The sequence below is a fragment of the Dipodomys merriami genome, unplaced genomic scaffold (assembly GCF_024711535.1).
Source record: "Dipodomys merriami isolate MVZ:Mamm:240054 unplaced genomic scaffold, mDipMer1.0.p SCAF_11, whole genome shotgun sequence".
Lineage (NCBI taxonomy): Eukaryota > Metazoa > Chordata > Mammalia > Rodentia > Heteromyidae > Dipodomys > Dipodomys merriami.
The window spans coordinates 28,966,521-28,992,941 of record NW_027202382.1 but is presented as its reverse complement, the minus strand read 5'-3'; the positions used below and the strand labels follow the sequence as shown (position 1 = coordinate 28,992,941).

The 26,421-nt window shown below is 41.2% G+C and overlaps 1 protein-coding gene and 1 pseudogene across 1 annotated transcript; one reads left to right on the top strand and one right to left on the bottom strand.

Annotated features, from left to right (window-relative positions):
• Positions 1-327: 327 nt before the first annotated feature.
• On the top strand, positions 328-13,213 carry Zfp37 (ZFP37 zinc finger protein). The gene is made up of 4 exons (XM_070011867.1): positions 328-471; positions 5,200-5,305; positions 5,607-5,741; positions 10,943-13,213. The coding sequence occupies exons 1-4, from the start codon at positions 433-435 to the stop codon at positions 12,502-12,504; spliced, it is 1,842 nt and encodes a 613-aa protein (XP_069867968.1). The 5' UTR covers positions 328-432; the 3' UTR covers positions 12,505-13,213.
• On the bottom strand, positions 6,356-8,513 carry LOC138820205 (archaemetzincin-2-like; annotated as a pseudogene).
• Positions 13,214-26,421: the final 13,208 nt, after the last annotated feature.

The following is a 26,421-nucleotide window of genomic DNA, read 5'->3' as shown; positions in this document are numbered from 1 at the left end:
GCTCCCCGCAAACGGCTGCACCGACTTTCTTGGAAAAAGCACCTCCACGTTCGCTGACAGAATTCCTGAGGCCAAAAGGCGTCTCTCGGGGTTGGCCGGGAGCGAGCGCCGGGCGGAGCGCCCACCTCGCGCCGTCCGAGCGCTTCCCGCGCCAGGAACGCGACTGGCTGCGGGCCTCGGCCCCGCCCCCTTCCGGCTGCCAGCGTCCCAGAGGCCCCCGCGCGCCGTTGTACGGAGGAGGTCTTCCAAGATGGCCGCACCCGTGGACGACTGCCTGTGGGAGCCGCCATCGCGTCTGTGCGACCCCGCTGAGGCCGCGCTCCTGGAGGCTGCCATCTCGGCCTCCGGCTGTAGTCAAATCCTAACAAAGCCGGAGGTGGGGCATCTGAAGAGTGCCGGGGTGCAGCCAAAGAGGCCGGGCATCCGCCCGAGATGGCTGTGTCCCCTCCCGGGGGCAGCGAGAAGGCGAAGGTGGGGCGGCTTGGCGGTGCTGGAGCGTCACCGTAACCTGGGAAGCCCAGATGCTGAGGGTTCTTTGGGAAGTCATTGGTGATTGCTGTGGTTTTAGGAAATCAACATTTTGGGGATCTGTGGCGACAGTGTGTGTTGTGTGTGTGTGTGTGCGTGTCTCTGTGTGTGTGTGTGTGTGTGTGTGTGTGTGTGTGTGTGCGTGTGTGTGTGTAGCAGTTACTGACTGCTCAGGGTTTGGAGAGCTGGAGGGGTAAGGGGCGGTGATCAGAAATGGAAGCTTTGTGATGTACCAGAGATTGGGAAGGGCTGTGAGGTTGGCTACCTGTGTTGGTGGTTCGAGATTGGACTGTCAAAAGACCTGCAGTGTGGAGATTTGGAGAGTTGAGAGCCTGAAAATACCTGTGACCGTCAGAGATTGGAGCCCTGGGGTCGGCGGGGGTGACGTCTGTGGATGTCTGATCAGCAGCCTCTGAGAGTCAGTGGTTAGTGTACCGTGAGGGACGGTGGGGGAACCTGTGGGTTGGGGGGTGGGAGGAGTGATAGGAGTGAGGAGTCAGTGTTGAGGTTTTTGTGAGCATGGTAAGGTGAATATGTGTGCGATCTGGGGAGGAAAAATTGTCAATGAATTACGTGACATCCAAGAGTCCTGACTGAAACAGAGCATAAGGGAAAAGAAGGATCAGGATTAACATCTAGACTTTTGGCCTCAGGAAGTGGGTGGGCAAGGAGTCCACTTTCTGAGAAAGGATGGTACAAGTATTGGACGTCACTTTTTGTTGTTGTTGTGGGGATTGAAGAGCGCTCTACCGCTTGAGCCACAGTGCCACTTCCGGTTTTCTAGTGGTTTATTGGAGATAAGAGTCTCATGGCCTTTCCTCCGCGGTCTGGCTTGGAACCTTGATCCTCAGATCTCAGCCTCCTGAGTAGCTAGGATTACAGTCGTGAGCCACTGGTGCCGGGCTGGACATCACATTAGGAAGATGGAAATGGGATTGAAGGGGGATGAGTGAGTCTATCTTTGCCACATCAAGATGACCATTACACATCCTAGTAGAAATGTTGAGTGGCCACTAGACTGTATGCATATGGAACCTAGGCAAGGTCTGGGCCAAGGGAATGGTATTTGAAGACAGCAGTGTAAAGATGATATTGAAAGTCCTAAGACTGACTGAGGCCACCTAGGAAGAGAACAGCACATAGGGGAATTAAAGAGAGCCAGGGGTAGAGTTTTGAGTCATTTTTGTATTCAGAAGTCTGGTGGGAGAAAAAAAAAAACAGAAAGAGAATGAAGGGTGCTCACTGAGGTGGGTGGAGGGCTACAAGTGTGGTGTCAGAGAAGCATAGGGAAAAAAACGTTTCAAGATGAATCGATTATCTCATGTGCTTTTGTGAGTCCGAAAGTATGATTGTAGAGAATTTGATTTTGACAAGATGAAGCTCAGTGGTTATTTTGACAGTTGAGAGCTCTTTTATTGGAGTGACAAGAGTAAAATCCTGTTGGAGTGAGTTGAAAGAAGGAGAAAATAATGAAGTGGAAATAGCACATCCAGAAAATGCTTCTAGAAATGTTGTAGATAAAGAAAGCACAAGAGGGGCTGGGAAGGTAGCTCAGTGGTAGAGCGCTTGCCTTGCATGCCTGAGGCCCTGGGTTGGATTCCTCAGCACCACATAAGCAAAAAGAAAAAAGCTGGAAGTGGCGCTGTGGCTCAAGTGGTAGAGTGCTAGCCTTGAGCTGAAGAGCTGAGGGACAGTACCCAGGCCCAGAGTTCAGGTCCCACGACCAGACCCAAAAGAAAAAAAAGAAAGCACAGAATAGATATGGGAAAGACAGGAAATCAAAAGAGGGTTTTCTTCAGATGAATGACAGTAAGGCAATATTGTATGTCAGATGGAATGATCCAGTACAAAGGGAGAAATTAATAGTACAGAGGAGAAACAGGTAATTGTGGGGTAAAGTTCTTGAAGAGTAATTGGGGATGGGATCAAGAGCCCAAAATGGAGAAACTAGCCTTAGGTAAGAGAAAGACTCTCTTCCACTTCAGCAGAGAGGGAGGCATATTATATAAAGGTCTGGAAAATAATTAGTAAAATTGGTGGTAGCAGGGAAGGTAATTTTTCTCCGATTTTCTCTTTGAAGTATGAGGCAGATTTGTCAGTTGAGAGTAGGAAAGAAGGGATATTTGAGATTTCAGAAAGAGGAAAATGTTGGAAGCAATTATCCTGGAAAAAAATGAAGGTGAATAGTAAGATTGCTTACAATTTTGGATACCCATTTGAGATCAGTATTATAAATATGAAGTGAATCCAGACAGCATAGTCGTTTGATTTCTTTCTTGCCGTGTTTGGTTTCCAGACTGTAGAAAGATGTTAAAAGGCAAGCTGGGTTTAACCAAGGTTGAGGCTTTGATAGGTGAGCAGAGAGGAGGAGAAGAGGGATAAGAAAATGAAAACTTTAATGTTTGGAATGGAATGGAATGTGTATCGTACATATTTTTGGAATAAGCATATGTTGGGGTAAAAGGTTGTGAAAAAGTGGCTCATGGACCAGTGATGAATAGGTTGCTTAGTGTAGATGGAAGAAAAGGTTGTTGGCATCAGGAAAGAGATAACTGGCTGTTGAATGGCTCTTCTACATTGATCCAGAGGTGATACAGGGATAGTACAGAATGAAAAATGGCCAGATCTGGCAAAGAGGAAGTTAATGCTATTTTTCAATGACTGAGGCAAGGTAACTACAAAACTGAGTTAATCCAGTAGGCCTAAAACTACCTGCTTGGAAGGTTCACCTGGGAAATCAGGTTTCAGCCATTCCCAGAACTCTAAAAGTAGCCCCTATGGCTAAAACATAGAAAGGATGTAGGTTAGGTTGAACACTTGCTTTTCTTTTGGGTGTCTGGAATTCTTGTACATGTAAATCCAGGTTTCTGTATGACTAGTTCCCCAGTAAGCACCTTGGGCTTGAGCTTTCCTAGCACTTAATATTTCACATGTGTTACAAGAATGCATTACTTCTAGAGGAATTAAACATATCCTGTGTGACTCCCCTAGCCTGGATGCCTGTGCCTGATTTTGTCTGGACTTCCATCTCATGATTGTTAACTAATTTGCTTTGTTTTATTTTACTGTAAAAAAAACCCACATAGCTATGAATACGTGTGTAGGTCGAGTCCTGTTGAATCAATGAACCAAGGAAGATGAACAGGTCAAAGTCTGGTGATACTATAAAAAAGTTTGGAATTTTGGAAATACATAAGAGATGGCTGAGGTAATTATTTAGCTCATCTTCAGATCTTAAGGTACATATGTCATGGTGGGGGAGGGGACTCTCCACTTGACACCTGTATAAAGAAGCAGGTTCCTCAGATGACAGGCCAACATTAGTTAAAGCAAGAAAGTGATGGGACTGGCTAAACAAGTTGAGGATAGAGTAGGGTTTACTGACAGTGATCGAGGTTTCTGTATATGAATGCTGTTGGGGAGTTCTGTTTGTGTCAGTGTTTAGGTTTGGTGGATGAAGTATATTGGGACATAAAGGTGACAGAGTTCCAGTTGTCCAGTGGTCTTAGTAGTGGAGGGACCTGGAGGAATATGTGTTTATCTGTGGGGACAGAGGTGATAATGCTGCAGGTTGGTTTGCTGCAGTCAGTCATTTTGGAATTAGAGGCTCAGTGATTAGGGAGAACTATACTGGTCCAGTGATCAGGAGGCCAATGGCTGGCAAGGATGGCAGGTATTAGGAATCCATGACTGGAGGTGTGTAGGGCTAGAGACTAGTAACATATGCAGGTCATGAATTAGTGTTCTGTGGGAATAAGGGGTTATCTTTTTATTTTCTTTTGTTTGTTGTGGGGCTTGAACTCGGGGCCTGGGAGCTGTCCCTGAGATTTTCTGTTCAAGGCTAGTGCTCTACCATTTTGAGCCACAGCCCCACTTCCAGTTCTGTGGTGGTTATTTGGAGATGTGAATCTTATGGACGTTCCTGCCTGAGTAGCTTTGAACCACAATCCTCAGATCTCAGCAGCCTGAGTAGCTAGGATTATGTGTGTACCACCAGCATCCAGCAAGGGATTATCTTTAAATGTTAAACCAACATGTTTCAATGTGTACTTATCAGTATCAAAATACCCCCAAAGCCATACCATCTTCTGTTTACCTGCCTCATATAAAAACTGTAAATTTAGCTGTGAATTTAATATTTCTCCCCTCCTCCAATCCCTTCCTCTGATCATAGTCCTGTTTATCTATCTATCTATTTACTTATTTTTCATCATACTTTTTGATTTTAAGGGTATTTTTTTCACAGTTACACAAATTACTTAAACTTACCTAGATAGCCGGATGCTGGTACCTTATTTCTGTAATCTTAGCTACTCAGGAGGCTGACATCTGAGGACTGCAATTTGAAGTCAGCTGGGGCAGAAAAGTCCATGAGACTCTTTTTTTTTTTTTTTTAAGACTCTTATCTCCAATAAACTATTCAGAAAAAGCCAGAAGTGATTCTGGCTCTGTGGCTCAAGTGATACAGTGCTAACCTCGAAAAAAAGAAGCTCAGGGACAATGCACAGGCCCTGAGTTCAAGCCCCAAGACCAGCAAAACCACAAAATATTAACAAAAATTTACCTAGTCCTAGTCCATAGTGAGTGGTCAATGTAGGCTCAGAGTGTTGTCTTGTCCAAATCACTCACCAAATGGAGGAACCTTGGACTAAAAGCAATTTGTTGTTACAGGGATCAATAACATTTAAAGATGTGGAATGGGAAAGAGTGGATCCTGCACAGAGGGACCTGTATAAGGATGCCGTGCTGGAGAATTACAGCAATCTAGTCTCAAAGGGTGAGGACAAGTTCCATGTCATTCAAAATGTGTTGACTCTGATGCCATCTTCCTAAAGTCTTGGTAGGTTCAGCCTTAATTTTTAGTGGATCGAAGCATTTGAATCCATTCTGAGTGCTAAGCAGGATATTTGACACCCCCTTTAAAAATGAGGGGTCTGCTCGGTTGAGTTATAGGCTCATTCACATTGTGAAACTTCAGAAGACTAATGTGTTTATTACTCTTGAAAGGCCCTGAAGGGCAAACATTGATTTCTGGGATGGTTGTTCTAACACTGAATTTCTACCATTCTCCTGAGCAGAGTATCAAGCTCCCAAACCAGACATGGTATCTGAGTTGGAAAAAAGAGAAGAGCCATGGCTGGGGAAAAGGAAGAGACCCAGTCAAAGTGATCTGAATAAAATGGCAAGACCCAAGCAAATAAGGGCCAATGGAAGTAAGTTCCTAATTTCCTGGTAGTAACATTGGAGTTCTTCAAATAATAATTTATTCTTAAATTCTTCTTAAAGATTTCATACCATATTTTCTTTTCTTTTTTTTGGGGGGGGGGAGGGGTCTGGTCATGGAGTTTGAACTGGGCCTGAGTGCTGTCCCTCAGCTCTTTAGCTCAAGGCTAGCACTTTTCCACTTGAGCTACAGTGCCACTTCTGGCTTTTTTTTTTTTTTTTCTGCTTATGTGGTGCTGAGGAATTAAACCCCGGGCCTCATGCATGCAAGGCAAGCACTCTACCACTTAGCCACCTTCCCAGCTCCATATTTTCTTTTAAAGATTTTTTATTAGCATGTATCAGTTATACAAGGGGATTTCATTGTGATATTTCCACGTATAGATAGATACAAATAAAATGTCCTCTTGTCAGACTCATCTCTATCATTCATCCTCATCCTCTTTTCTTAAAATGGTTTCAACAGATTTCATCGATCTATAGTTTCATATGAAGTATTTTGACCATATTATCATCACATTTTTTTCAATGGGTAAATGGTTTATTCCAATGAAATACTCCACTCAAATGAAAGTAATGTACAAGGATTGATTTAATTTTAGTTTTAGAGAACAGTAAGGCATCTTATCACTCACTTTTTCCATTCCTTAAAGGCTTCTGCTGGTTTCGGCACATTTACAGTGTTTTCATAGCTGGGCTTTGAAGTTGTTCTAGATATGTCAGTGTGTTTATCATCCATCCACCTCATCCGTTCTTTGTATCTTTCTACAATATTTAAGGCAAGAGCACATTACAACTTGAGCAAGTAGATAGGGCAAAGGTGTACAGTATGCCAGTTAGCTTCTTCCAAATGGTTGGAGACTTGCATTAGGCATACAAGCCACTTGTGTCTCAGTACAAGTTTGTGTCCAGTCTCATGGGTTAAAGTCTTACAGAATCACAGCAGTGAAACACCAGTGATCTCAGGAACATAGTATTATTAAAAATGGAATAGTCACTGGAAGATACTCTTTCAGGCTTGTTCACTTTGTCCTTATAGTGTGAGCTATAGAAATCCCCGCCATACTTGGCAAAGCTGAATATCCCCCTGCCATCCATCAAAGAGGCCTATCCAAAGACTAAGTTCATGGGGTCTCCTGGGTAACGATCAATTATGCTTATCCCCACAACACAGAAGGAATCTTCATTCACATTACTTCTTCTTCTTTTAAACAACTTATTATTAAGGTGTTGCACAGAGAGTTTACCATTTTCATATTTCTTCCTTTTGAAGAACTTTAGGGTATACCCTGCATGTATCTGTAGTTCTGTGTGTGATCACTGACTCAAAAGGATCACCTCAAAAAAAGATTTAAAAAACAAGCACGTGCCGGTGGCTCACGCCTATGATCTTAGCTATTCAGGAGGGTGAGATCTGAGGATCTCAGTTCAAAGCCAGTCTGAGCAGGAAAGCCCATGAGACTCTTATCTCCAGTGAATCCCCAGAAAACTGGAAATGATGCTGTGGTTCGAAGTGGTGGAGTGCTAACTTTGAGTGAAAAAGCTCAGGGACAAGCATGTCCAGGCCCTGAGTTAAAGCTCCACAACTGACCAAAAATAAATAAATAAATAAATAAAAGGAACATCTCCTGACAGAAATAGACTGTAGATACTGGTTTTAGGAGTTTCATTATCTGGCCATAGAAATATGCTTCATATAAGTTAGGCCCAGAGTGACAAAGGATACATGTTTTCCCTTATATATAGAAACTAGATTTAGCATGTAAACTTATAAGTAAATATGTTGGGTGGTATGCAAGTGTATACAGATGTATTAATTGAAATATGGTAGATTCAAGGGAGATCCCAAACAGGGTAATTCCTTAGAAAGTAAGCAAAAATTTTAAAATATCAGGAAGTGAGTACACAAAAGGAGTGGAGTGAGGACAAGGAGAAAGGGGTAGATGAATGAAGAGAAGAAAAGGGAAATGTAGCCAAGAATCCAACATATATCCTTCAAAATTAAGAAGAGTGAAGGAAGGGGTGGGTAGGTGAGATATGGGTGAGAATATTGAAAGGGGTGACATTGATCAAAATATATTGTATTCATAAACTGCTTTGTTAAATGGCAACTCCTTTGGGTAACTATTTAAAGATAACAATAAAAAGAAACAAGTTAGCCAGGTGCTGATGGCTCACTCCTGTAATCCTAGCTACTAAGGAGGCTGACATCGGAAGATCACAATTCAAAGCCAGCCTGGGCAGAAAAGTCAATGAGACTCTCTCTTATCTCCAATTAACCACCAGAAAACTGGAAGTGGAGCAGTGGCTTAAGTGGTAGAATGCTAGCCTTGAGCAGAAGAGCTCAGAGAAAGTACCCAGGTCCTGAGTTCAAGACCCACAACCAACAACAACAAAATAAATAAATAAAAATAAAGTAAAAAAGAAAAAAGAAGACCGGACCCACCCCCTAAAAAAAAAGAAAAAAGAAAAATGCCTCATAGTAGCCCCTCAGCCATTTAATATATTCTTTGCCTGATAACTCTGGTGTTTTCTAGAGATCCTATAGACTGTATATAAATAGTGCATGAGGAAGCTCTGGGTGAGAGATAATATAATGTGACTGTGATTGCAGGTAATAGGTTTAAAGAGATCAGTGGCTGGCTGGAAAGCTTCATTCATTAAGCATTTTCCCCCAGAATCTAGTTTCTCCTACTGTTCACAAGCACTGGGTTCTTTGAGGCTGTTTTTAGTATCTGTTCAGAGTGCTGGACTACTTGCATTTCGCATTCTTATGTAGAGCTCTGATCCTCCAGTTGAATGAGTCAAACAGCTCTGACATGAGGAAGCTTTCTTTATAAAGGAGAAGATCACATTGAAGTTTGTTTTTGTTTTTGTTTTTAACTAGCATAATTGGGAAAGTGTGTGGAGGACTTTGGAAAGGCAGTGTGTAAGGTCAGGAGGCCCGAATGGCCAGGTCTAATAATCATGGATAAGTTCACTAGGACAGCCTTTGCCTAGGTGCCACCCTCCCAACTCCTGTAGCTGCCCCTGCACACAGGTGCCCCACTGCCCTAACAGCTTAAAAAAAAACAGGAAATAACATTAATTATAATTAGAATCTCCCACAGAAGAAGAGTTCAAATTAAAAAAGATTTCCTATCCTTGGAGAGTCTAATATCGCTTTCTTTTATGAATCTTTGTATATAGAAGTTTCTCTAGTGAGGTTTCTTATGAGACTTTAGTTATTCTACTTGTATCCATCAGCTTAAACTGTGTTTTGTTCCATTAAGGAATGATCCTAAACCCTTAATGGCTTATAAGAAAAGGTTTTTGCCTAGTCTATACCCCAACTCTGCATAATTTTCATTTGGGAACTTAGGGTAAAAGATTGTTTTTTTGTTTTTGTTTTTTTTTTTTGGAAAATTCTGATCATGTGGCAAAGGAGGAAAATGGTAAGCAGAAACACATGATAATTTTCAAAAACACTGTTTGGAAGTGATTTTTCAGCTTAAATGTTACTGGTTGGAGCATTACTAGGTTACTTCTAGTCCAACAGGGTGGAAATAGGTCATCTTTTCGCGAGGAAGTGTGCTGCAGTTCAAGTGGCTGTGCTTTTGAAGGGCCTAGGAGCTATAATCATTCCATAGAGAACAACAATATAGTCTATAATGCTTTCAGATTGTGGCAGGTAAAAGTATAAAAACCAGGGCTCTATTCCTCTAATATTGGCCCCTCAGAAAGTTAACTGATCCCTTCATATAGCCCCCTTTCCTTACTCATTCACTCTTTTGCTCAGCTTTCAGAAGATGCCTTTTAGCTCTTCTCTCAATCCCATTTATATTTACCTTCCTTAAAGTAATGCTTAAAAAATCCTCCTGTTTTCCTTATATCCTCAATTATTCTACCACACTCCATCTGCACTCTAATTTCCCAAGGTGTCAAATTCTTTCCTTATATACTCAAACATTCTTAGGTCTTTCTTCCAAATGTCTTGGCATAATGGTTCTGCCTTCAAATGACTTTATTTCCCCTCTTTTCACTATGAAATGCTCTAGGTCTGTGGTCTATGACATATAATCATGTCCATTTTCTCCTCCATTTTTACAGTCAGATTCCACAGAAGTCTTCATCACCACTGCTTACCATCCAGTACATACTTTACTAGTTTTGATTAGCCTGAGGCTCTTGAACATCTAAATAACACCATTTCAGTGGTTTGTCCTGTGCCTCTAAATGCTTCATTACTATTTACTCACCAACTTCCACTCCTTTTCACTCTATTGAAGTGCCCCTGAGGTTGTGTCTTCCACTATCCATTCCTGTTTTCTATTATATTCCCATCAAATAGATAATTTATTATGCAACTACAGCTGCTTATCCAACTCTGATGACTTTAAATGGACATCTCCAATTCCTTCGTCTATATTCCTATTTAACTTCTTGTTTTTTGGGTTTTTTTTTTGGGTCTGGTCGTGGGCCTGAACTCTGGGCCTGGGCGCTGTCCCTCAGCTCTTCAGCTCAAGGCTAGCGCTCTACCACTTGAGCCACAGCGCCACTTTCGGCTTTTTTCCTTTTTGCTTATGTGGTGCTGGGGAATCGAACTCAGGGCCTCAGGCATGCAAGGCAAGCGCTCTACCACTGAGCTACCTTCCCAGCCCCCTATTTAACTTCTTATAGAAAAGTTTGTCTTAAGGCATCAGAAATTGCAAGTTTTATCTTTAGAGGTTCCTTTTACCTTCCCTTCTTTTTAAAAAAAATCAGAATTTATTCTGATAACTGCAGGATAACTGCAGGACTGTAGACATGGCTCAACAATAAGAGCACCTGTTTGTCATGTGCAGTGCCCTGAGTTCAAACCCCAATACCATCCCTCCCTTAAAAAGCACTAACTATAATCCTAATCTCTTTAAACTTGTTATTCCTTATTTGCTGCTACTTGTATTTCTGTCCCAGCCTACAAGGTTATATTTTCAAGCATCCAAAGCTGTTTCTCATCACTATTATCAAGTTTCTTTTCTTTATTTTATTGTAGCATTTCCCCTTTAAGTCCAGGAAGATAGAGACATTTGCTATTGATATATATTTCACTTTGAGATATGAGAGTTGAATAAAGATTCAACCCTACAACCAGACATTTCCTTGTGAAACTTACAAAGATGTTAAATGAGAGTCCAGAAATTCACAAGAATCTCATTGAATTTCATTTTAGAAGAAGTCCAGCAAGATGATGACCAGCCAGAGAATACCCAGAAATCTCAAAAGGAGCTCATTGGGAAAGTTACATTCAAGAAGAAAATTCCAAATAAGAAAAAAAGCAATGAAGAAAGTGGTTCATTGGGGGAAAAGAATAATGTGAGTACGAAACATGCACCATCAAAAAAAAGACTTCTTAAATTTGATTCACGTGAAAAAAGTTTGAAACAGAATTTAGATTCACCTGATGAGATGAAAAACAATGCAAAAAAGAAACCTGATACAGCTAAAGAACATGAGAAATCATTCAGGCATGGCTTCTCTGATACAAAGAAAGACAAAAAGGAAGTCGGAAAGAAATGTGAGAAATTATCCAACCATAATTTGTCTGGTAAGTGTGACAAAACTCAAATTGTCAAGAAAAGTGACAAATTATGCCATCCTAGCTCATCCCCTGCTAAGCAAGACAAAATTAAAACTGGAGAAAAACGTAAGAAATCATCCAGCCATAGTTCATCTACTAAGCCTGGCAAAACGGAAGCTTCTGTGAAACCCTATGAATGTAATCAATGTGGGAAAGTTCTTAGCCATAAACAAGGACTCATTGACCACCAGAGAATTCATACTGGGGAGAAGCCTTATGAGTGTAACGAATGTGGGATAGCCTTTAGCCAAAAGTCCCACCTCATTGTACATCAGAGAACGCACACAGGAGAAAAACCGTATGAATGTACTCAGTGTGGCAAAGCCCATGGTCATAAACATGCCCTCACTGACCACTTAAGAATTCATACTGGAGAAAAGCCCTATGAATGTACTGAATGTGGGAAAACCTTCAGACATAGCTCAAACCTTATTCAACATGTGAGATCTCATACAGGCGAGAAGCCTTATGAGTGCAAGGAATGTGGGAAATCCTTTAGGTATAATTCGTCTCTTACTGAGCATGTGAGAACTCATACAGGTGAAATACCATATGAATGTAACGAATGTGGCAAAGCCTTTAAGTACAGCTCATCCCTGACTAAGCATATGCGAATTCATACGGGCGAGAAACCCTTTGAATGTAATGAATGTGGGAAGACATTCAGCAAGAAGTCACACCTCCTTATACATCAGCGAACTCATACAAAGGAGAAACCTTATAAGTGTGATGAGTGTGGGAAAGCCTTTGGACATAGTTCATCTCTTACGTATCATATGAGAACACATACAGGTGAAAGTCCCTTTGAATGTAGTCAGTGTGGGAAGGCCTTTAAACAAATTGAAGGCCTTACTCAACACCAGAGAGTTCATACTGGGGAGAAACCCTTTGAATGTAATGATTGTGGCAAAGCTTTTAGCCAAAAGGCACACCTTATTGTACATCAGAGAACTCATACAGGGGAGAAACCTTTTGAATGTAATGAATGTGGAAAAGCCTTCAATGCAAAGTCACAACTTGTTATACATCAGAGATCCCACACTGGAGAGAAACCCTATGAATGTAGTAAATGTGGGAAAGCTTTTAAACAAAATATATCCCTTACAAAACACATGAAAACTCATTCAGAAGAGAAACCTCATGAATCAAGTTAATGCAGGAAAGTATTTTTGCGTTTTTATTAGCATATCTTAGTTGTAAGTGGGGGTTTACTGTGATATTCTTGTACATTCATATAGTATACCCCAGTCAAACTCACCTCCTTCATAGTGCCTCTTCTCTCCCACTTCTTAAAACAATTCCAATAAGTTACAGTGTTCTATTTTCATACATGTATATAAAGTACTTGGATGATTAGCCCTTCATATGAGAAATTTGATAGCTGAACTGATGGTTTTATTTAACCTTAGAGATAGTCTGAACTTGAAAAATGTTAGAAAACCTTTAGACATTGCCTTGTTCTACATGAGAGAATTCGAATACAGATCTTACAAAGAAGTAATGGATGGAAATGAGAGATTAGCTTGATATCACACTCCAACCAAAAAAATAGTTTTATGATTCTCAACTGTTGTACATGAGCTTAGATGTTAAGATTAAAACATATTTTAAAAGCCCTAAAAAACATAAAAAGATTAAAACGTAAAGTTCAAATTGTGAATCATTTGAATAATCAGAGCATTGAAGGAACAGGTTAACTGTGCCAACAGTTCCTAAGTTGTTTGGATGCTGTGTATTTATACACCATATATTAGAATTGCATTTGTCTATCTAGTAATTACCATGCAAACACACGAACTCATCGCCATTAAAGATGTTATCAAGTAGCACTTAATGTGTATCCAAGTTTATAAACAAATAAAAAGGTTTATAAAAGGCTTTTCATTTATCTCAAAATTATTAACATTAACTTAAATAATAGGAGAAATGCGGCTGAGCATAGAAATACACAGGAAATGACATCCAAGATACACTGTTACTAAAAAGTAGATTGTGGAACCATGATCATTGTTGTGTAATAATAGGTATGTGTGTATTTCTCTGTTTCTCCTTGTGTGTGTAGGTGTGCATATATGTTTATATATTTGTATGTGATTTCGTTTTGTTTTTAAAACAATCCAGAAGAAACTTATTAACGGTTGCCATTTAGTGGAGGAATACAGGATTGGGGAGTCTGAGCTGGGAGTAAGACCTTCTTTTATGTATACTGCTTGAAGTTTGTATCATGTACTTGTATTATTTTCACAGTTACATTTTTTTTTTTTTGGTCAGTTTTGGTCAGTTTTTTTGGTAAAGGCTTGGCTGCTGTCCCTGAGCTTTTGTGCTCAAGGCTAGTACTCTGCTATTTTGAGCCATAGCACCACTTCTGAATTTCTGGTAGTTACTTGGAGATAAGAGTCTCACAGACTTTCTTGCCTGGGCTGGCTTTGAACCGTGATCTTTGCTTCTCAGCCTCCTGAGTGGCTAGGATTAAGGTGTGAGCCACTGGCACTCAGCCTCCCCCCTCTAAAAAAAATACAGGGCTGGGTGCTGGTATCTCATGCCTGTAATCCTGACTACTTAGGAGGGGGACATCCGATAATACTAGTTTGAAGCCATCCTGGGCAGGAAAATCCATGAAACTTTTATTTCCAATAAACTACTCAGAAAAAGCCAAAAGTGGTGTTGTGGCTCAGGTGGCACAACACTGGCCTTGACCAAAAGAAGCTCAGAGATAGCACCAAGCTATGAGTTCAAGCCTCAGGACTGGAAAAAAGGGGGCTGGGCCATGATTCACGTAGCTTGTAGGAGACTCTGTTCAACACTCACCCTCACCTTCTACACTGATACAGTTCAACTCTGGGGGGGTGCAGTCCTTGAACTTTCTATAGGCCTGCTTGCTGCTACCTTCTGCATATCTCCTCTTCCCTCTTCTTGGAAGGCCCTTTGCTTATCACCTGATTGTTTCATAATCCTCCTTCTCCTTTCAGTCTCTCCCACTTTTTTTCCTTCATTGAGGTGAAGTGATTACATAAATTTCACAAAATTCACAGTATTTTGGGATAGTGATGCTTAGTTTAAGTCACAAACACATTTTAACTTTCACAAAGTCTCTTCCACTTTTCTTTATTCTGTTAATATTTATTCAGTGCTAGCCATATGCCTCGAAAAACAAAAATAAACACCCCAAATTGTGAGCATGCAGCAGTGAACAGGCATTGTCCCTGCCCTCAGCAGGCTGACAGGTTTTCCTAATTGGTGTCTTCAGTTAAACCTCCTTGTATTACTATGTCCTATGACACTTGCCTGGTGGCAGTACATTTATTTGAGGTGTTATGTTTCCTATTAGACTTCTCATGGCTGTGGTGGCAATTGTATCACGTGTATCACTTCAAAACAAGTGAAGAGAACACAGGTTGGTTGGAGCGGACTCAGGACGAGGCTAGTTGACCTCACACATTCTCCTGAATGCTGTAGCTTACTGCCATTGCTGTTTTGGTCATGAAATACCTTATTCTGCTGAATGTACTGTGGCCTTTAATGACACTGTGGTTCTTTGAATCAGGCCTGGGTACTGAGTAATGACTAGCTCATTCCCAAGAAAGGTGCTCTGGAGCAATCTGTGATTTAAAAAGAATCTGCTCCACCGGGTGCTGGTGGCTCATGCCTGTAATCCTAGCTACTCAGGGGGCTGAGATCTGAGGATTACAGTTCAAAGCCAGCCTGGGCAGGAAAGTCCTTGAGACTATTTTTTTTTTTTTGGTCCGGTCATGGGGCTTGAACTCTGGGCCTGGGCGCTGTCCCTCAGCTCTTCAGCTCAAGGCTAGCACTCTACCACTTGAGCCACAGCGCCACTTCCGGCTTTTTTCTTATGTGGTGCTGAGGAATTGAACCCAGGGCCTCATGCATGCAAGGCAAGCACTCTACCACTGAGCCACCTTCCCAGCCCCAGACTCTTATCTCCAATAAATCACTAGAAAACTGGAAGTGGTGCTGTGGCTCAAGTGGTAGAGTGCTTGCCTTGAGCTGAAGAGCACAGGGAAAGCCCCCAGGCCCAGAGTTCAAGCCCCATGACCGACAAAAAAAATCTGCTCCATGTGGCAGGCAGCAGCAAAAAGCAAGAGTTAGCCTTTAGACAGGAGCAGGTCAACAAAATGGGACGACATTTCAGGCATGAAATTAATTGTTTAGGGAACTATTAAAGGGTTAGAAAGAACATACTTTCCTTAACTAAAATGGGTCTCAGTAGCACTGTTGCCTACCTGCCATCCTTTGAAGAAAACACTAGAAGCATCCATTTGTTGTCAAATGGGGAAATTTTCCAAGGCCCACATAATATGCAGTGTTTCTCAATGTGGGTATTGTAGACGTGTTAGATGACACAGATCCTTTCACCTTTGGGGACTGGCCTTGGCTTTCCACAGGCTTTCTTGTCTCAGGATCCTGGAGAGCCAGATGTCAGTGGTGTTCTCCAGTTAATGAAATAAAGAAAAGATGTTCTCTCTGTCCATTTTAGAACCAGTCTTCTCATTTTTCTCATGACTGCACTGAGGCCCAGAGAAAGGAAGGAACTTGCCTAAGACACAGACAAGATAGGATCTAACCTCAAAAGAAGAGAGGGACAGTGTGAAGGAAATCATATTTATTGGGAATCTTACATTTTAGTATTGTCTAAGCCCTCTCTCCCTCCTTCCTTCCCTCCCTCCCTCCCTCCCTCCCTCCCTCCCTCCCTCCCTCCCTCCCTCCCTCCCTTCCTTCCTTCCTTCCTTCCTTCCTTCCTTCCTTCCTTCCTTCCTTCCTTCCTTCCTTCCTTCCTTCCTTCCTTCCTTACTAACTAGGGCTTAAACTGAGAAGCTGGCACTGTCACTTGTTTTTTCTTTTTGCTGAGGTTAGCATGTTATGTAACATGGCCTGAAAATGCCTTCAGTATTTTCAGTTAATAATTTGTCCAATTATTCTAGAGCATGATTGGGTGCAAGGTCACTAATTCCATTTCCAATAAGCCAGTGAGTTTTATCAGGTCATCTGGCTAAAAGTGGACTGTTAGCTGGGCATGTAAGTACTCCATAAATTTCTTCTCCACATTGGCTAGTCATTTCTCAACAACCTGATATAGACTATTATCCACCCCTTCCTTTGAATCACTCATAAGATGCTGCATTTGTAAAATTGGGTGCACAAATCTTAATAGAGTTGGTGGCCAGACACTTGCTTTGAGGCCATGAATACAGAATTGTTGTGAATTTTGTTATGGAAACATTTTCTCATTCCTTATTAGAAAAGCAATGATTCTGAAATTTTCCATCAAATATTTAAATGTCAGAAGAGAGGTATTATTCACTCTTCACTTAATCAGACCCTTACAGCTACACCCATAATGCGAGAATCCAACCCAGCCATCCTAGAAGACCGTTCAGAGGCAATCACATATAGGAGAAGGAGGTTTATCAAAGTTGGTGACATGGTCATCTCCCTCATGGGAGTGGGAGCAATATGGCGCCTGCCCCTATCCAGGTGGCTCCTTGTAACACTGGAGCTAGAGGTGGGAGTTACTCTGTATGAGCAGCTAGGTCTGGGATGAGAGTGGGAATGCCAACCAATCCCAGGAGAGTTCTAGGGCAGGAAGGAGTTCAGGTCTGGGTGGAAGGCATTCTGTGGATGCAGCTGGGGGCTACAAGCTGCCCCAGGAAAATGAAGTGGGAGGGGCTGAGGGAATGCTAACACATAGTGCCTTGTGTTTTGAGAAATCTTCAGACAGTGTCTTTACTAGCAATTCCCAGGTAGACACCTCCCACACTCTACAGCATTGCCCACCCTGCTCCTTCTACGGCACCATCCTCCTTCTGCCTTGACCTCTGGAGTAGACTAAGAGGAGGGGCTCTGAGATTTGATAGTCTAGGTCCAAATATTAGTTCTCCCATTTATTGGCAATGTGACCTTGGTGTGATTACTTAACCTTTTCAAGTCTTCCTCCATACCACTGTAAAAACAGGATAATATTACATAGCTATTATGCGGATTAAATGAAATAATATCTGTAAAGCACAACCATTTCTTATGTTCTTTATTCTGAATATCTAAATATTATTTTTATAGATCTGGCCCAAGGCTGATGAGATTTGTGATACCATAAAGCATGTTCTCATTGTGTCTATTTTCTTTGTAAGTAAACCCGAAAAATCCTAGGCTTGGCGCTTCTTCTACAAGTGACCTTGAACAAGACTTAGTTTGATCACCAGATTGTTTCAGGTTGAACTCTAAAAGGTCTCAGATGTAAACTAGCTGATACATTTTGACTTTCAATGTAGCAGTTTGGATTCTGCTGTCAATTCTATATCCAAATCTGGGTCCAAGTGGCAACTCTAGGTTATTCACTATTTTTCTTGAGAATGTGTTTTCCTGGTTTTGCTTTTTGTTTTTGATATTACGGAGGTTTGAATTCAGGACTTAGTGCTTTTTTATTTGAGCTACATTTCCCAGCCTGAGAACTTGTTCTGATAACTGTATAAATAAATCTAAAAGAGACAAATTGCCAAGTTTCAAAGGCAGCAACAGTCTTTGGCTTCACTGAATCAAGGATTATTTCTTGGAAGGGGAGGATGGAAGGTGGAAACTTGCAGTTTAGTACTGGATTCAAGATGTATATGAAGACCAAAGCACTTCAGTATTGAACCACTGCTGAATCCACTACAAAGAAGAAGCTGCTGCTCCTGTGTCTGGGGCTGACCTTGGTCTGTATCTACAGTGAAGGAAAAATGGAAGTTGTGAAGAACTTTGATCCATCAAAGGTAGAGTCATGGAGTACCTCAATTTCTGACTTTGCTGGGGAAGGGAAAGCCTTGGGGAAATCTGAAGCCAGATAGGTCCTTTGAGGGCTCAGAAATTCTTTACATTTGACAAAAAGGGGTGGTTTCAAACCTCCAACTAAGAGCATTTGTACCATACTGAAATGTGACAATGCTTGGGGCAGCCTCTTTTGCTGGAAGGACAATGGAAAAGGGCACAGGTGCTGTGCCAATGGACCCGAGACAATTCCAACTGCAAATCACATTATAAGTCCTGGAGAAATCACATTATAAGTCAAGGAGAAAGTGTACATGTGATATTGCTTCTCTTTTCTCAATCATCTTACTTATTTTTTGCAGATTACAGGGACATGGGTTACCGTTCTATTGACCTCTGACCAAAAGAAAAATATAGAAGAAAATGATGGCATGAGAGTTTCGTGGACTATATTGATGTTTTGAAGAACTTTTCCCTGTTGTTTAAATTCCATACCATCTAAGTGTGGTCTGTTTGTTTGGGAATGAGGAAACAGAAACCTGGTTTTTAGCTTGGACCTCTGCATACCTAAATACATACAGATACAAGTTTAGGTGCACATATGGACATACAAACATATGGACATACATGGACACAGGCAGTGGTGTACGTATATGCTGAGCCTGAATCCAAACCAGAGTCCCTCATCTGATATTAACCAAGGACTTGATGCATTTGGGGTTTTGTAGGAATTGAGAGTTGGTTACAGGAATAAACTTACTAGGAGTAGACTAAGTTAAATCATATTAGTGTGCAAATATAGCATAAGATTAGAGCATGGAATATAGAATGTGAATTTCTTACTAGTAGTTGACTAACAAGATGCATACCTTTCCATATTGATTTTCTGGGGCAAAAGGGTATAAGAATGAATCTTCCTTATGAGTTTTTGGGAGGACCAACTCCCAAAAGTCATTTGTAAAGTCAGTGACATTTGTAAAGTCAGCAAATGATGAACACTTAGCTAAGAGAAGTGGTTGTAGTATAGTAACAGTGGGAAATAGTGACAGGAAAAGGTTGGTTTAGTCATTCTTAAAGTATCAAATTGAAGCTCAGTTGCAAGTGGTAACTAATATTGAGTAAAAATGATGAGGGACAGTGCCCTGAGCATCGAGGAGTGACTGAGGACTAGCAGGAGAGAGAGTGGTGGGAGGGGAAGAGAAGCAGAGAGACAGAGAGAGACAGAGACAAATAGTATAAATATAATCTGTTTGGTAATTGTAAAATGTGTTCAAATAGAAATGGAATCAGAAACTGAAGATACGATTTGAGTAGAGGCTGGGAAAGCAGCTTCAATCATGTATCCAAGGCATCAACTCATTCTGTTTTACAGTGTAACTGGACAGTATACTGAATTCTTTGTAACATGTGATAAAAAGAGAAGGATGGTGTATATACTGTTCAGTGTAAGGATACAAAAAGTCTTTCTAAACTGTATATCTAAGTGCATGGGATTTATTAAAGTGCCCTATTTTTAGGACCTTGACCAATTATTATTACTTATTTTCCTAATATGAGGAGCCCATTCTATTTGTCACATTCTGAATTTAGGGAACACGTGAGCAAAAGCCAATACCTAACACGTAATCCCATCAGATAAAGAGGGCAACGTGGTCAAATGTACTTCCTGCAACAAAAATGAGTTGGCAGGAAAAAAATGTCAAAGTAAGTTGGACAGGATAGATTCTCATTTGTTGAAATGTTTTATCACTTCTGATGGCCAATTTCATTGCATGCTACCCAGTATGTAGCTTCATGTAGGTGATACCAGTGTCCTAACAGAGACCACAGAGGCATGTGACCCACAGAAATACTAAAAGACATGCATAGGTCTCAGGGTGATGGAGGAGAAGTTGCTGCTGGTGAAAAATGCTCACTAGTGATCACTTCAGTTAGAAATTCCTTTATGAAGCTCAAGGAAATGCAAAAAGAAGAGGGCTGGGAAGGTGGCTCAGCGGTAGAGTGCTTGTCTTGCATGCATGAGTCCCTGGGTTCAATTCCTCAGCACCACATAAGCAGAAAAAGCTAGAAGTGGTTCTGTGGCTCAAATGGTAGAGTGCTAGCCTTGAGCTGAAGAACTGAAGGACAGCACCCAGGCCCAGAGTTCAAGCCCCACAACTGACACACAAAAAAAGGGCAAATAGAAGGCATTAGGTATTTTCACACTATTTCTTTCAGAATATGCATTTGCTTTTGTGTGTGGCTGGTAAATACTTTGCATTACTCATGTGTATTTAAGAAATTCTGAGCCCTATTCTGCTTTCTCTGCAGATGGCGGACACAAGGTATTTACTGTAGCTGATATGGAATATAATGAATATCTTAGATTTCTTGTCAAGAATGAGAACACCTTTCAATTGGCTGCACTCTGTGGTAGAGTATTTGCATGATGATGCTTACCTGGGAGTGGAAGGGCAGGAACGAAAATAATCTTAGCTATAACATGATCTTTCCAATGATCTCTGGTCATCTCTCCCCCATTGAAGAACTGATGTTTACCTCTGGTCCTCCCTCCAGACTCAGTGCTGGGAAAACTATCAAATCTTCTATCATACCAGAAAGATACCCTACTGAAGTCAAATTCAGCATGCGCGCCCAGTTGTTGCCACCCTCCTGGATCCCCGCTTCTTCATTCATCTCTATGACCAACACCCAAGACACTCCGGTTATTGCCACTCTCTTTCCAGGCTGACAACCAGATGGGAGAGCAGAAATTAAGGAAAAGTTTGTGGAGGTTTGTGAGAAATGGAATTGTTGAGGGAAACATGGTGGACCTGACGAAAGTTGGTAAGCCAACCTAGCTCACTTTTTTCTTCCTGAATTTTATGCCACAAAGAGGAAAAATTCTAGGGAAGTAATCATTGTTACGAGCTGGAGGGTCATCTAGTTTCTCTCAAAGAAATACATAGAAGCCGGTATCTAAATGTGTCCTTTTCTACCTCAGCAGGTCGTTGTCTCCAGGTCCGAAGCGGCAAAATGGCCTAAGCCTCTAGGTTGTGGTTACTGGAAGGAGAGTTGAATGGGACACGGGCCTTCCATAAGCATATGGGGTGGTTGCCAAAGATTCCAATGAAAATAATTTGGTAGGGAGGTTTGTGTGGAGAGTTTATGCTAGACTTTGGAAACCATGGATTCAGGACCCAGTCCTGCCAGGAGCTTGGGAGCAAATGACTTCAGCAACTAAAAAATGAAGAAAAAATGGCTGTTACTGTAAAGTTTTGCTGTGTGGATATAACACAGATGAAAAGAGGTCAGTGATTGATGATGGGGTAGGAATCAGAATGGAAAGGAATAGTAGGAGTGAATGCACTCAAGTGCATTCAGATTGGTGTTTGTGGTCCTTGCAAAAGCTGAGGAGGCCATCTCCTAATTCCATTAAGATTACCATGTCTTCCTTTGAACTCTGCTTGCCCTTGACTTATCATCAGGAAATGTCTGCCCCCACCCAATTGTCCCCCAATATGGAGAACAGATTCTTAGTTATTTCATCCACTTCTACTTCAGACTTATTGTGAGACTTTATTCAGATAACATATGTGAAAGTTTCAGCAACTTGTATGAAATAAGCATAAAATAAACAGTGGATTTTTCCATTCGTTATTGATACATGAAAAGTTCTTCAAAACTTCTTATGCTAAAGATGGTAGACACAAGCCTCCGATTCTTCATTACTTTCTATTTTTCATAGAATCAGTTGGGGGAAGCTTAAGACCACATGAGCAATAAAAATATGTCACTCCGTACCTTGTGTTAAAATGCCGGGGAATTCTGTTACTTCACTGTTTGTCATTGTAGTGGAATTTCTGCTTATCTTCAATTTAATTGAAAGAGTACTTGGTAAGTTTCTATGTTTTGCCTTGGGTTCTGTGTTCACCCCTTTTTCATCTCCAGGGATCTTTTGAAAAGGTCTGTGATCTGAGTTCCAACACACATACACACACACACACACACACACACACACACACACACACACACACACACACACACACACACACACACAGATTTCACTCCTGCATCTTCAAATCTTCTGTGATCACCTAGGATGACTTAATTAATCAAAAATCAAGATTTTCTCTACATTTCTCTTTGCCATGTCTAGGGCAACTCTACTTGAATAAGTTCTCCTTCTACATGTTCAATAAATGATTAGCCTGCAGTCATGTGATTTGTTTTTGTGTCTGGGAGACTATGGAGCTGAGAGTAAGTGGATGAAGGGAAACACCTGGTCTCTGTACCCATAAGCCTCCCCCTGTGTTTTAGAATCTACATCGTTTCAAGATTCTCCTGCAGGAATCCTCTGCTATGTTGTTTCCATAAATCCCACTTGCCCTTTGATTTGCCTATTTTCCAGGACCCAATAAGACAAAAAGGTTATAAGACTTGTTCCATAACCTCTTTACTCTTGAATCTTGCGTGTGTATGAGTTGGTTGTGGGGCTTGAATTCAGAGCTTCAGCACTGCCCCTGAGCTTTTATGCTCAAGGCTAATTCTATGCCATTTTGAACCACAGCTGCATTTCTGGTTTTCTGTGGGCTCATTGGAGGTAAGAGTCTCATGGGCTTTTCTGCCCAGTTGGTTTTGAACCATGATCCTCTGCTCCCAGCCTCCTGACTAGCTAGCATTACAGATGTGAGCCACAAGTGCCCAGCTTCCTTGAATCTTTTTTCTCAATGGGGCACTGACAGATACTGTTGAGGTTGATGCCAGTGTGACAAAGTATAAGATGTGCCTCTTGCAAAGAAAGCAAGAATGAAATGCTCAATCATTATAGGCACCAAAGATAACTGAGAAGATTGTCTAGGAGTTTGAAGCTCTGTATATTTTGTTGTTTCCCCATTTTAGAAGCCTAAATCAGGTTTGGGCAGCTTATTACTCCTGAGTCGAGAATATGGTATAGCTTGCCAAAATATGGCAAAAGGCTATCCAGAAAGCCAGCCAGTTATCCTAGGTCCCACTCCTGATTTGTTTTGCTTTGCTTTTGGGCTGGGGTAATATGCTGCCCTGGCTGGCCTCAACTCCAGGTTTCAATCTTCCTACTTAAGGCTCCTGAGCAGCTGGGACTATAGGCATACATCACCATGCCACAATTCTCATTTTCCAATGTTGGTCTTTAAGAGGCAAAAGATGATGTCCAGATGTACACAACCCAGTGTGGCTAAGAATGCTTAGAAAAAAAATGACCATTACAATTCATTTGTTGATGGAGAAATGGCTGAGGAGTGCCACGTGTTAGGAAACTTCAGTCCAGAGAAAGGTATAGAAAGACTTTTGGCTATCTCCAGACCAACATGGCAGCATGAGCTCATTTTTGAAACCAAACCATTCTCTTCAACTCTAAATAGTCAACTCTAAGTATCAGTGAAGGCACAAATTAATAAGAATACTCAAAGGCAAGCTGGGCGCCGGTGGCTCATGCCTGTAATCCTAGCTACTCAGGAGGCTGAGATCTGAGGATCACAGTTCAAAGCCAGCCCGGGCAGGAAAGTCCATGAGACTCTTATCTACAATAAAACACTAGAAAACTGGAAGTGGTGCGGTAGCTCAAATGGTAGAACACTTGCTTTGAGCTGAAGAGCACAGGGACAGCGCCCAGGCCCAGAGTTCAAGCCCCACAATCAACAAAAACAAAACAAAACAAACAAAACAAAACAAAAAACAACTCAAAGGCAGAGAGGAAATGTCTATACATTTTGTTCTAAATAAGGAAGAAAGGAAACACCACATAGAAATAATAAGAGTAAACAGGGCAGTGACAGTATCTTCTGGTCTCTGGGGACAGATCTCAGTCAACCATACAGGGCTGGGACAAGCGTCACAATGGCCAGGCAGGAGTGTAGACTGAAGATGCACATTTCTGAGGAGCAGAAGCTGGCGAGGATGCCCTTGAGGACAGCTCTTGTTCCTTGTGTGAGGGTCACAGAGAAGCTGACTATCTATGGCTGCACAAGGACCATTGTCCCCTCCTTGAAAGACAAACAGCACCTGATACCTTGAGATAACCTGACTCTCACATTATTTCTGTAAGCTGACCTCAGCTATAGTGTCTTCCTGGACATTATCTCATAAAGGAGTCAATGTACATAATGTCATCACTCTCAGATCATAAAAACAAGATCATTCTCATTTTATAGACGTATCTCTTTTCTGCAAAAATGAATGACAGCTATTTCTTTACTAATTACCAACTTATCTTTCTGTCTCTATAGTATTCACTTTCTTCTAGTCTCTGAAGACACTCTCTGACACCTAGAATTTCCTGGGGACTTCCTGAAATCTTATAGCAGGTTCTTTGCTATCATTGTTTCTGAGATTCCATGACAGGCCTCATAAGTATTCTTTCCAGCTGCAATAGTAGACTCACTTCCTTGACTTACAGCTTATGTTCTTGGTGGCCTTTGGTGGATGTTAATGGTAGAATATCAATGTCACTTAAGGTGAGGCACAAGCTTGTTCCATGGATGGGAAGTTCTAGCCTAAGTTACAAAGGACAGATTTGGTTTTGATGCTGTGTTCCAATAGTGCCAGAACAATGAATGCCTTTAAAAATTTTCAGCATGAGCAAGTGGAAGGCTGGACCTGCCATTTAATCCAGTCTGTTAAAAGAGCAGATTTAGAGGGGAAGAATAAATACATCAATTTTAAATTGGTGTAGTTATACTTTATAAAAAGGGACCCACAGTGGAGTACTATTCAACCACACAGAATGAAAATCTGTCATTTGCACAAAAATGGATAGAACTGAAGATGGTCATATTACAAAGCCAAGATCAGAAAGATTAAATATAATGCTTTCTCTAATATGGACAATCTAGAGCTACAGAAATAGTAATAATTTGACACATTTCTAAACAGCAGCAGTTAGAGGAGACTGTGAGAGGGAGAGGGTTGTGAAATGCTTGAAGTTCATTGTATGTACTATATGAAACCTACTAAAAGAAAATAGGAGAGGGTAGAGGCTAAGAGAGAGGGTAAGTTTGATCCAACTATATTATATTTATGTGCACAAATTACAATGTAACCCCCTTGTATAATTAATATACATTAACAAGAGAGAGAGAAATGGAGAGAGAGAGAGAGATACCCAACTGTAAGTCAGTATGACTTAAAGCAGATGGCTTAATTTCTCTTCTTGTAGTCTTCAGGAATCCAGTTCTTTCTATGCACTATCTGCTGGGACAATGGTATAATCTGCATAGTCATAGCTGACTTGTAAAAGGCAAGTTAACAAAGACCACGGGGAACTGGGAAAGAGCAAGGGAAGGGGTAGCATTGTCAAAAGGAAATGCAGTCTTTACCTGACTTATGTAACTGTAACCCCTCTGCACATGACCTTTATAATAACAATAAAAATTAAAGAAAAAAGACCGTGGCAGAAGCAGGGTTGTCTGTCCACTGTCGTTTGGCCCATTTCTAGAAGATTCTACTTTCTTCATTATTACTTCACTACTCCCCACTTCTTGTATGTAGAGGTTTAGAAAGATTACTTGGAGAAATAGAGTCATAGATTTTGCTATGTGCCAGGGATGAATTTCTCTTAGCAATATCAATTCTTTACTTAGTAGATTTCTGGTGTATTTGCCTCATGACTTCTCCATGTACAGATAAACACTTTCTCAAATCTTATCCACACAGATTTAAACCTGGGAACTCAGGCTTAAATTCCTAGATTGGTCTGTATAATAACAATAAAAAATTTAATGAAAAGAAAAAAAGGGAGTTTACTAGAGGGTTTCAGGTATGCCTTAAAGTAGTAGAGCATTTGCTTAGCATGTGCAAGGCCCTAGGTCAGTATCCTATAACACACACACACACACACACACACACACACACACACACACACACACACACACACACACAGAGAATGTACTAGATCTCTCTTAGCCTTGTTAGCTTTCAGAACAACTTACTGTCACATGCACAGTATGATACCACATATAAACATTTGATGTGACATAAAGATTAGTGCAATACATTATTTGGGGGAGCCATATGTGAAGTATGAAGTGCTGCTCACAATGTGAATGTGCATCTCCAGGGATCATTGTAACCCTCAGGCTCAGATTCAATAGGTCTGCTTTCTAACAAGCTCCAAGGTGATACTGGCACTGCTGATCTGTGGTCCTCACTTGCCATAGCAAGGCATTAAAGTGTTAAAGTGGATTAAATGCATATCTACTAGCTCTCCAAGGTTAACCCCTGAGTATTAGGTAAAGCAAATGAGATGGAGAATTCAATGTAGTAGTCATCTTTATTACTGTTAATTTCTTATG

Bases quoted from the DNA above. Each gene is read 5' to 3' on its own strand.
- Zfp37 (XM_070011867.1), top strand. From the start codon at position 433: ATGGCTGTGTCCCCTCCCGGGGGCAGCGAGAAGGCGAAG. The intron at 5,306-5,606 runs GTGAGGACAAGT...TCTCCTGAGCAG, and splicing joins CAGCAATCTAGTCTCAAAGG to AGTATCAAGCTCCCAAACCA. The intron at 5,742-10,942 runs GTAAGTTCCTAA...ATTTCATTTTAG, and splicing joins GCAAATAAGGGCCAATGGAA to AAGAAGTCCAGCAAGATGAT.